Source organism: Schistocerca americana, chromosome 11, assembly GCF_021461395.2.
Source record: "Schistocerca americana isolate TAMUIC-IGC-003095 chromosome 11, iqSchAmer2.1, whole genome shotgun sequence".
Taxonomy (NCBI): Eukaryota; Metazoa; Arthropoda; class Insecta; order Orthoptera; family Acrididae; genus Schistocerca; species Schistocerca americana.
In genome coordinates this window covers 204,645,974-204,658,449 of record NC_060129.1, presented here as the reverse complement: position 1 = coordinate 204,658,449, position 12,476 = coordinate 204,645,974, and the positions used below count along the sequence as shown (strand labels likewise).

Here is a 12,476-nt window from a genome sequence, read left to right as displayed (position 1 = left end):
CCGATTCAAAAATCTTTGATGCCATTTTCCATTTGATCCATTTTCCAGTCAGTGCCGCTTTCCCATCCTCCACCCGACCGCATCACATTTCACCACTGTTCCAGAGTCGATCCCTGGCGATTTGCGACAAATGCGAGCTGCCGTTTCCGACGACTTCGAGTTAACGTTGGCACCCACGTGTGGTGCCAGTTCCTGTGCCTTGCAGAATCTGTGTTCCTACGGATTGTCTACTGTATCACAATACGGATGGAACGGTGTCCCGGCATCAAATGTTGCCGTCAGTGCCAAATGTAGACGTCTGCGTGCGGTGGTGGAATGTCGGACGCGGACGGAAACTGTCGCGATCCGCCGTACTAAAACTCGGCCGTGAGCTTCAAATGTTTTATTATTCCCAGTTACAGTGCTGCGTTCCTCTCCATCTGCGTCACACGGTCCCACGTAGCCGAGTACGCCACTTCGCTTTCCACAGAACGGCTCGGCGCCGAACGGCTACCCGAGCGACCCGTGAAACGTACTACGGCGTGCCGGCCTCGTCAGGCTGTGGCGTTACGACGACATCGGGGCCACACCGGCAGCCGACTCGGCAGTATTCGTCCCCGTCGCCTCGGCACACCGTGCCAGGAGCGCAGGGCGGCCCTCTGCGCACTTCTTCGCCATCGCGGTTGAGATCGCGGCGACGGTGAGTGCCCGTGGTACGACAGCCTCGGGATGCCTCGGGCGTGTGTCGGGAGCCGACGGGACTGCCCGCAGTAGCGAGCTGTGGAGTGGCCCGCCTCTATCTGGCTACGGACCGCACGTCGGCCTCAGAGAGTCGAACCGGTGACCCGCTGTGAACGCTGGCGCCCCATCTGCTGCTGCGTGTAGCCGGTGGTGTAACACGCCCCACTGTCCGGGAGAGCTGCCACACTCGAATGAATCTCGTTAGAAAATTGGCGCCTATTTATACGCGGCCGTGCGCCTCCGTTTCGCTAACGCGCCGCTTCGAGTCGCGTACTCGTAACACCTGGTTTGCGTCGGCGGTCCCCCTTCTGCGTGTAACTTGCGCCACGCGAACCGCTGCCTTTACTCTTTTCGGCGGATCAATGTCCCTGTGGCCTCCTTTCTAGTTCGCAACTGCCGGTAAGCGCAACTTACTGTCGACAGGCCCACGACTGGCTGTTACTTGTGCACTCAGAAATATTGCACCGAATCAAAATTTTCCTTACCTTAAACTGTGGTGCCGTTACAACTGGTAGATGTGTCTATCAGATCCCGTGTCGAATAGATCCGTGATTTGTTGCACTGTCAGTCTGGCATTAGATTTCTCCAGTCGCAGTCGTCGAGGGTGGCCGGACGGTCCTCAGTTTGTCTGTAGTGGACTGTGACACCGTCATTTGACCGCTCGCGTGAACCTCGGACACGGTCAGACGTGCGAGGCCGAATTCCTGCACCACTGCCGAAATCAGAATTGTCACCTGTCTGGCGCCGACCGCCGTACCCCGTCCGAACGGTGTCGGCTCTCGTCGGTGTCGCACCTCACACAAATCACTTGTCGACCGCGTCTCACAGTCTCCCGTTCGACCGCAGTTAGCCGGAGCGGGAGGCGTGTCGTGTGCTCACCGTACGTCTGCACCGTCGGCACTCCACTGTCCTGTGACGAGTCGGTGTGTGGACCGGTCGGTGAATCCCCAAATGCGTGCTAACTTCGACCACCTACTTTTTTTCACATTACTTCTTCTGCATTTTATAAATTGTAGTGTACTAATTAGTTTGTTAGCCTCTCATAGAAGCCACAATGTTCACTAACACAAATACCACTAAAATTGAAGAATGCTCACGGTCATCACATTTTAATCTGAAAATCGGTCAAAGTATACCCAGTTTACAGTGCAACCAAAAGTGCCACAAGAATTGCATTTCACCTATTTGTGCCTCGTCGAGGAAAGAGAGCTATATCCCGGCAGCTGTCGGAGCAGTAGTGGCTGTACGGTGTCGTAAGAGGGATCTCCGGGACGCTAGTGCCGCACTTGAGACGGTGCCTTTTGTCGTTGCAGATCTGCCCGAGGAGGACAACGTGGACCGGCTCATGTTCCACCCGAACTGCGGCACGCACGCCGCCGTCATCAACAACCACAGGACGGCGCATAGGCCGCAGTGAGTGACCCTCAAACTTCCACGTTAGTGAGCTCTTCTGCTGTACGCTCGTCGCCCAATTTATACATTTTCGTAAAGTATCTGACGACGTACCGAATTAACACTGTAGTTAACAAATAGCTTGTGACTTGGCAGAACGTGTGCGAGAAATTGTGGTCTGTGCTACAAAATGAGTAAATCGCGGAGCTTCCCCCAGATCAGCAGAAATCGTTATTGGAGTTCCTTAAGCCTCAGTCCTAGATCCACTCTGTCGTTTCTTGTTGTGTGTGAAAATGACCTTCCCAGAGGGAGCGCTCTCTCTCTCTCTCTCTCTCTCTCTCTCTCTCTCTCTCTCTCTCTCTCTCTCTCTCTCTGTGTGTGTGTGTGTGTGTGTGTGTGTGTGTGTGTGTGTGTGTCCACTGAACGCGCGCACATGGGGAGGGGGGGGGGGGGGGGCAGCTCACCAGTGTTCCATACGTGTGTCCTGAAATGAATTGTAGTCTGTCAGCCCACTACTGCACCACATCCAGAGCTTATTTCTTGTCCAGCCACAAATCGTCAGCACGGCATCTTTAGAGACAGTTTGGGCGGGCCGGATAGCGTTCCACGTCTCGCACCACGTGTTTGCACTTGTCGTCGTCCACGTTCCCGTGACCCCACCCGATCGTGTTTGTTTTCACCGGGGCCACCCCAGTTCTCAAGTGGTTCGGGGCCATCCGTGTTTTCCAGTTTGTTGCGGTACCATCAGACACTATCTGTGCCGGTGGACGACCAGGTTTGCAGTTCTTCGGTGGCTCACCGGGGAACCTTTTACGAGATAGTAGTCATCCGGGCTCACTTTCGGTGCCAGAGAGAGGATTCGATCTTCGACGGTCCTTCTGAGCCTGTCCGTGAATTTGTAAGCCGTTCTTCATAAATTTGGACTCTGAAGGCCCACAGCTGTGTTGAACTTGTGTACGGTTGCAGCTGTAGATAAGCACAGTACTTGTGCCACAGTTCTCGGGATAGTAGGTTTTCCTCGGTGTTTGCTGTCTGTGTGTTTCCACAAAATTTATTTCTGGAGGCCGCCTTCAGACAGTGTCTATATGTAAGAGATCTGTCCAGTTTCACACTGGACAGGTTTGTTTATCTGTGTGCTCCAGTGTTGTATTACTGCGGGAAACATCGAGTTTTCGCTTCGAGATCGAAGGTGGAAGACGTGTACTCGACTCTTCGAAAGATTTGACTTAGAGGAGTTAGTTTGATAGTAGACTGACAAGTTTCTCAGTGCTTTCTGCATTGTCAGCTCTATAATCTCGAAAGTCCTCCCTGAGCTATGACTGCTGGGTCATCTGCAGTTAGGGAATTCTCAGTACGATTAGGTGTCGACTGGTCATTAGTCTACAGATTAAAAAGTGAGGGGGCCGGGACACTTCCCTGAGCTGATCTGTTTCTTTGCTTTCTCTGTGGGCTCTCCTTTCCATTGAGAATGACATGAAGTGGTCTATTTTGTGAGAGTGACTGTGATATTGACAAAATACTGATCTCTGAAATTGTTAGCGTATGCGCAACTTAGGCCAATCGATGCTAGCTCTGCAATTTTTTTATTTTTGTACCCTTCTTCAGTGCGTTCTGTCGGGTATAGAATTTGACCTACCTTCGAGCAAATCAGTTACTGACCAGGTAAATTTGTGTCTCCTCATTAATTGTTTGTCAAGCAGAATTAGTGCTTTTTGAGGGTGGTGGAACATTATTATTATTATTATTATTATTATTATTATTATTCACGTATGGGCCCAGTAGGACCACACGAGGTACAATCTGTCAATGTCACGTTTGACGGTTGGCCTTTCTTTGTGCCCAAATTTGTTTCATCCTTTCAGAATGAAGTTTCTTTCTTTCGTCAGACCACATTGTTCCAGTCCTTTTTCTGATTTCCCTCTGACCGACTTTCCAGTCAAATATCTTTTGTCTTAATGTTTTCCTATCTGCAAGGTCTGCCTGAGTTTTACCAGCTGCTTTAAGATCCTCCTTAATCGCAGCAATCTATTTCATTGGCTCAGTTTTAGCCTTACTTCTGTTTTCGTAGAATTCTACTATCTGCTTTGTCAACCCAGTGGGTGCCATTCTTTTAGTGTGCCCAAAAAATTTAAGTCTTTTCTTCAAATAAAAGTTTCTGATCCATAAAGACACTCAGGTTTGATTACAGTGCTGTATTGCGTAAGTTTACTGAATTTAGAAAGTGATTTTTTATTATAAATATTTTGTGTTAATCTGAATGCAGTTGCCATCATTTGACAGTGAACTTCTTTTGCAGCTTCTTCCAGACCGTTTTCTTATATGATTTCCCCAACTATTTAAACTGAGATACCCTTTTCATTTTTCCATATTTCGTGTTCAAAAACTTTGGTGCTTGTTTATGGCATGTCATGTATTCCATTTTTTCGAATGATATTTGTAGTTCTACATTTCCCGAGACTTCTTTAATAATTTCAGTTTGTTTTTGAGCTGTAGTAACATCCCTAGTTAAAATTGCCAGATCATCTGCAAAGGCGAGTCAATCTACTCTAATATCACTTCTACCTAACTTGATTGATTGGTCTATAATTTGAATCAACTTTTGCCCTCGCCATTCTGTAATTACCGTTTCCAAAACACAGTTAAATGGTAATGGAGAGAGTCCATTCTCTAACACCAGTCTTCATTTCAAATGGTTCAGAAATCTCTCCCAAGAGTTTAACTTTATATCTAGTATCAGTTAACATTTCCTTAATCAGTGTTAGAGTTTTATTATCTATCCCTTGTTCCTTTAAAATTTGGAAAAGAGATTCACGATCAACTGGGTCGTAAGCCTTTTCAAAATTCACAAATGTACAGACAATATTGTAACTAGAAATCCTTTGGTGTCCGAGCGTTAGTTTTAAACCAAGAATTTGTTCCGGACAGGTTCTGTTTCATCTAAAGCCTGCTTGATATTCACCAATTTTATGTTCTAGCTGTTCTTGGGCTCGATCAAGTAAACACTGCGAGTGAATTTTGTACATGACTGGGAGAAGAGAGATTCCTCGGTAATTATTAATATCAGTTCTATCCCCCTCTTTTTGCAATGGATGAACTAGGGCAGTTTTCCAGTCCTCAGATATTTCTCAGTTTTCCAGATATGTCCTACTAGTTGAGTGATCTCTTTTTATAGTCTTCGGGCCAGTTGATTTTAGTAATTCTGCGATTATACTGTCTACTCCAGATGCTTTATTGTTTTTAAGTCTCTTAATTTGTTTAGTTATTTCGATTTCATCAGGTGCTGTAGAGTTAGGGTTGGTGTTATTGGTTTGCTGTGGCTGGAGTTTATTCACTGGTTCTGGACAGTTCAATAGTTTTTCAAAATGTATTCATAAATTTCAACAAACAGAGAGCAACATAGAAAATTGTAAATAAAATTATTGTTGACGAGTGTTCTAGAAGTACACCCCCGCCCCTTACGGTCTCTCTCTCTCTCTCTCTCTCTCTCTCTCTCTCTCTCTCTCTCTCTCTCTCTCTCTCATCTTGTGTGTGTATGGGTGAGAAAGATCTACAACGTATGCAGTTCTGTTGTGTAAGATTTGTGGAATGAGCATGGAGTACTGTGCACATCGCCCTATCCTCCAATCAAGATGCCCCTCGACTGTAGTATGACACGGTTTGTTTTTCATTTCAGATTAAGAGCGAAACTAACGTAATGTGTGTGTGTGTGTGTGTGTGTGTGTGTGTGTGTGTGTGTGTGTGTGTGTGTGTCTGTCCCATTTGTTCACATTTGTTTATCGGTAACAGCAGTGGTAAATAATTGTTTCTGCTATGGCCCCAGATAGAAATGTGTGAAAAGAGGAACCCTTATTTTCCACAGGTAAGCCCCACGAAGCCATGTGAAACGGCCTAGGGGACGGAGGGGAAAGGGCAAAACTGTGAAGATCTTTTTGTTAATATAGTGTATATTAATTAGTATTTTAGTTGTAAATTTTCAAAATGATGTTGATTGTTATAGATGATTTTTTTTCCTTATATTTTGAATTACAGAGGTACATAACCAGTAGATCTTAAATTGACACTGAATCAAACTGAAGACTTTTGTAGCAACCTTTTATATACTCCTTCTTGTATCTCTTCTCCACCAGTGAGTCTTGTCGTAATCTATTCTGAGTCCCATTTAGGTAGTCCAGATCCCACACCCAAATGACAGGACACTCCACATGTATCATAAACGTTTTTCTGGTGTGAAAGTTTTTGAGGTTAATATCGTATTTCTATGGAAGACAGAATTTTCTTGGAAAATTCTGTTTCTTAATCTTCATTTGATTCTTCCATCTGTACTGACCCGAGCTTCCTAATAATTGAGGTTTAATGTAATTGGATAGATAAAAAACATGTACTCACCAAGTGGTGGCAGAACACACACACACACACACACACACACACACACACACACACACACACACACACAGAGAGAGAGAGAGAGAGAGAGAGAGAGAGAGAGAGAGAGAGAGAGAGAGAGAGAGAACTTTTGTAGTTCGTGGCTCCTCCTCCTGGCAGAGGGGGTGAAGGAAAAGGACTGGAGAGGTATATGGAAAGGGGTACAGAGTACGGAGGAAAAGTCACCTTACGGGTGACTTACTACCCAGCTCAGGGAAACTTACCGGATGGGACAACGTGGACAGACTGATTGTCAGTCTTCCACTCTCGTCCTGTCTGGTAAGTTCCCCTGACCTGAAGGTTCTGGTTGACTTTTCTGAAGTCTACCCATTTTCCTAAAACTCAGCAGTCCTTTTCCTTCACCCTTCTCCACTTCCATCAACTCTTCTGCCGGAAAGAGGAACCGCTGGCAGGTGCGTGCACTCATGTGCGTTCTCCTACTGTTGTGCGACAAGTAGATCTTTTTTTTTATCTATCCAATTACATTAATTGTCAAGAAATTATTATTTTCATAGTTATAACATTTGAATGTGTGTGAAGTGGTTGCAGTACAGGGTGTATACGTCCCGAGACAACTGGGAAATCGTGTAAATTATATGGTGAATATTAAAATTGAATGACATAATGCTTAAACAACAAATTAGCTATTTTGTTTACCTATTGTATGTGAACTGCAAATAAAAAAAGGGGATCAGAAGAAAGAATTGGACAAAGTGCAAGTACGACTCGCGTTCTGAGACTTGCGTACAGACTTAATTTTATATATGGTGATAGCTTTGGACAATGTTGACTGGAATAATCGCTTTCATATTCTGAAGGTGGCAGCGGTAAAATACAGGGAGCGAAAGACTATTTACAATTTGTACAGAAACCAGATAGCAGTTATAAGAGTCGAGGGACACGAAAGAGAAGCAGTGGTCGGAAAGGGAGAGACAGGGTTGTAGCCTCTCCCCGATGTTATTCAATCCGTATATTGAGCAAGAAGTAAAGGAAACAAAAGAAAAGTTCGGAGTAGGAATTAAAATCCGTGGAGAAGAAATAAAAACTTTGAGGTTCGCCGATGACATTGTAATTCTGTCAGAGGCAGCAAAGGACTTGGGAGAGCAGTGAACGGAATGGACAGTGTCTTGAAAGGAGGATATAAGATGAACATCAAGAAAGACAAAACAAGGATATTGGAACGTAGTCGAATTAAATTGGGTGATGCTGCGGGAATTAGATTAGGAAATGAGACACTTAAAGTAGTAAAGGAGTTTTGCTATTTGGGGAGCAAAATAACTGATGATGGTCGAAGTAAAATGTAGACTGGCTATGGCAAGGGAAGCGTTTCTGAAGAAGAGAAATTTGTTAATATCGAGTATAGATTTAAGTGTGAGGAAGTCTTTTCTGAAAGTTTTTGTTTGGAGTGTAGCCATGTATGGAAGTGAAACATGGACGATAAATAGTTTAGACAAGAGGATTAGAAGCTTTCAAAATCTGGTGCTACAGAAGAATGCTGAAGATTAGATGGGTAGATCAGATAACTAATGAGGAGGTACTGAACAGAATTGGAGAGAAGAGAAATTTGTGGCACAACTTGACGAGACGAAGGGATCGGTTGGTAGGACATGTTTTGAGGCATCAAGGGATCACCAATTGATTATTGGAGGGCAGCGTGGAGGATAAAAATCGTAGAGGGAGACCAAGAGATGAATACACTGAGCAGATTCAGAAGGATGTAGGTTGCAGTAGGTACTGGGAGATGAAGAAGCTTGCACAGGATAGAGTAGCATGGAGAGCTGCATCAAACCAGTCTCAGGACTGAAGACCACAACAACATGGTGATACTGGTGGCTGTGGCTGTGGCTGTGGCTGTGGTTGTGATTTGATGTGGCTCAGTGGCCACTGTATTGACTTCTTGTTTCTAACCTACACCAGTTATACAGCCTGGGTGCGGGGTCTACACTTCGACGTGGAATCCGAATGTTGTCACTGCTGGCATTCACGACGCCGCATGCTTTCACCCGTCCTCTCTATTTGAGATGGTGGGTATAGGCTTGCGGCATCGTGAATGCCGGCAGTGACAACGCTACGGGAGGGGAGTGAATGCAGGGTGACTCATACGGGCACACTGGGTTCCACAGTGATCGTGCGAACACAGAGCGTGGGCTCGCCTCGGCCTGCGCCTGGAAATGAGTAAACGGCGCTACGTCACTCACAGATACTGCCCGTTTCTAATTTGTCTGTTTCCACCGACGGTAAGAAATAATGCAAATAACAATTGGGCACATCTTTATCCCCCACTGACAAGGAATAATATAAAGGCCAATAAAGTATGCCTACCACCCGTCCTCCTACCTCGAGTACCCTAACAAATTAGATAAACAGTTTCCTCTGCTACTGTGTAAGATCTACAGTCTCTCTCATTCACCAGGCAGCTCAGCACAAAACCCTGAAGAAGGCCACTCATGACAGTGGCCGAAACATCGGACAGTTTTATATGCCGATACTGTGGTTGACAGGCCGGAAGAATTTTATCGAGAGTGACGGTGGCCACGGAAGTTTACACTGATGTGTAAGTAGATAGTTCTTCTGTAGGTCTCGACAAGTGAGTTTGGAATTATCAAAATATGTGGCGTATATGACCGCATCTCTCGATTGCATCGGCTCAGAAGCTTAAATTAGTTACACTATCGAGGGACTGTAGACTTCGTTACCAGATGTATTTTATTTCGACTAGATACCTCTTTCTCTTCCCGTTCCTGAGAAAAAGGGGTCTTATCGGACGGGCAGACAGCCGGACCGACCGAACGCCGCTTAAAAATAGTAGTATTGTAATTAGGAGTCGTATAAGGACGAGTTTGATAATCCCACATTTTTCTGTTAGAATATCAAATTCTTTGTTCTTTCCCGAATCCAAACTGCCCCCCCCCCCCCCCTCCCCCCTCTTGTGTTTTCCTCAGATTCTGTACCTTATCAGTCGAAACGGAACTGTTGTGGGATCACTTTGTTGTCTCTCTGTCACTGTTAACATCTACTTCTCTCAGAAACTGGTAGCTATCTCAAATTGAAATTTTAAGGATTACAATCCCTTGGCGGTGTAAAAAATTTGACCTTCTGAGGCAGCACGATGAAAAGACACAGTCATTTGTCACACGTTTCAGTAGTTGTAAACACGCTCATCTGAACTGGTAGGACCCGAACCGTGAAATTTGTGAGAAGCGAGGTTGTACAGCGTCACTGAGGGGGAAAAACGAAAGAATTGTGAATTTGTAATTATATCACATCAAAAAATAAAGTTTTTGTGAAAGAAAATGCAAAATTACAGAGAACTTTAATTCGAAACGTGCAATTAAAAAACTTTCTTCGAAGTGTCAGATTCCCAGAACCGTTATCCTGCCAGTATCAGTATCGATAACGAACAAAAATTGTTGAGATTCTCATTTCCAGGTGTAGTGGTTAATAAAAAAGAAAAGAAAAGGTTGAAAATGTGGGAAGAAATGGTGAATAAAAAAGGGTTTTAAAATCGTTAATAACCTTGGAAAAGGGAAAGAATGAAATGCAAATCAGACTATTTATTACAGAAAAGCTATCGAACTTCGTGATTCGGAAAAAATATTGTTGGGGTGGTCCCTGTGGCGTTTCTGAGCAAAAGTCAAACAAATTTCCACTACAAAAATTATTTGAAAGAGGACAGAGAATAACGAAATGTGGTTAAGAGGGGGAAATGGCGTAGATAAGAGTTCATTCTTTACCATGTTAACACGTCTTCTCTCGTGCGATGTCCAGGTCTTGTTCTCCAAAAATCTCCTGCTTCATTTCTGCGTGAAAAGTCGTAGCTGCTCCGAAATTTTGGTTGCTGCTTCCATCCTCCAAATTTCATACAAACTTCCACAATACGTCTCCACATCAATAAGTTATTTCGTCTTCATCCGACCACAACTAACTAATAACTATGTTAAGCTTCCACTCTCAAGAGACAAGAGCAGGTAGAAAAGAAAGAGAGTTACAATTTTAGTACCTTCATTTTCTTATATATTTTCTCTGCCGTCGAGCGCTCATGCAGCTGCAACGGTATAATTTATATCTGAGGGAACGAGTGTAGCGCGGCGAAATTCAAAGTCCCGCTACACAGGGATAGATGAGATGTCTATGTACACAATTAACATTATAAGACAGTATGTAACGCTCAGAATGGGAGTCCTACTTGCACTCGGCCAATTTTTATTTCGGGTCTTCCTTACTACAGGCGTGTATGTGACCTTCGGAATGTGGCTTACGAAACTTCTTAGCACAAAAAAATTAAATTTTCACAAATGTAACATTGTCAGGTCGAGACTTAATTTCCGTCTACTGTTTCACAAGTTGTGAAGACACTGTGCGTTAAACGGTAAGTCGCAGCTGCTCTCTCTCTCTCTCCCTCCTCTTTTTTTTTTTTTTTTTTTTTTTTACGACTCTGCGTCTTTCCGCCCAGTGCAATGGACGACTTCAACAATGGCGTAGTGCTGACGAACCGGCCGCTGCGGCCGGGCGAGCTGTTCGAGGTGCGGCTTGACAAGATGGTGACCAAGTGGGCCGGCTCCATCGAGATCGGCGTAACGATGCACAGCCCCGCGGAGCTGGAGTTCCCCTCCACGATGACCAACGTGAGGTAGGTGGGCGGCTGGTGCGCGGCTGCTGCCAGCTCCTGTGTCTGCTGCTTCCTTCCTGTCTGCTCCGTGACAGTGAGAAAGCAACGACTGCACCTTCTCTCTTCACTGTTTCACTCAAATGCTTAAAAAGTAATGGACAATTTCACGCTGACTATTATTCTGATACAGTTGGCTAGAATACATCTAAACCTACACTGTGTGATCAAAAGTATCCGGACACCCCCGAAAAATATGCATTATTCATATTAGGTGCACTGTCCTGCCACGTGCTGCCAGGTACTCCATATCGGCGACCTCAGTAGTCATTAGACATCGTGAGAGAGCAGAACGGGGCGCTCCGCGGTACTTGTGGACTTCGAACGTGGTCAGGTGATTGGGTGTCACTCGTGTCATATGTCTCTACGCGAGATTTCCACACTCCTAAACATCCCTAAGTCCACTGTTTCCAATGTGACAGTGAAGTGGAAACGTGAAGGGACATGTACAGCACAAAAGTGTACAGGCCCGACCTCGTCTGTTGACTGACAGAGACCGCCGATAGTTGAAGAGGGTCGTAATGTGTAATAGGCAGACATCTACCCGGACCGTCACACAGGAATTCCAAACTGCATCAGGATCCACTGCAAGTACTATGACAGTCAGGCGGGAGGTGAGAAAACTTGGATTTCACGGTCGAGCGGCTGCCCATAAGCCACACATCACGGCAGTAAATGCCAAACGACGCCTCGCTCTGTATAAGGAGCATGAACATTGGACGATTGAACAGTGGAAAAACGTTGTGTGGAGTGACGAATCACGGTACACAATGTGGCGATCCGATGGCAGGGTGTGGGTATGGTGAATGCCTGATGAACGTCGTCTGCCAGCATGTGTGGTGCCAACTGTAAAACTCGGAGGTGTTTGTATGGTCATGTTTTTCATGGAGAGGACTTGCATCCCTTGTTGTTCTGCATGGCACTATCACAGCACAGGCCAACTCTGGAGTCTTAAGCACCTTCTTGCTTCCCACTGTTGAAGAGCAGTTTGTGGATGGTGATTGCATCTTTCAACACGATCGAACACCTGTTCTTAATGCACGGCCTGTGGTGGAGTGGTTACACGACAATAACATCCCTGTAATGAACTGACCTGCACAGAGTACTGACCTGAATCCTACGGAACACCTTTGGAAAGTTTTGGAATGCAGACTTCGTGCCAGGCCTCACCGACCGACATCGATACCTCTCCACAGTGCAGCAATGCGTGAAGAATGGGCTGCCATTCCCCAAGAAACCTCCCAGCACCTGATTGAACGTATGCCTCCGACAGTTG

At 45.4% G+C, this 12,476-nt stretch overlaps 1 protein-coding gene across 1 annotated transcript in view; it reads left to right on the top strand.

The window, feature by feature from the left end:
- The window catches only part of LOC124553563 (neuralized-like protein 4), a 282,401-nt gene that overhangs the window by 79,568 nt on the left and 190,357 nt on the right, over window positions 1-12,476 (top strand). The window contains exons 10-11 of the mRNA XM_047127409.1: window positions 2,034-2,133; window positions 10,988-11,164. Coding sequence (XP_046983365.1) covers window positions 2,034-2,133; window positions 10,988-11,164 — 277 coding nt within the window. The remainder of the gene's footprint in view (window positions 1-2,033; window positions 2,134-10,987; window positions 11,165-12,476) is intronic.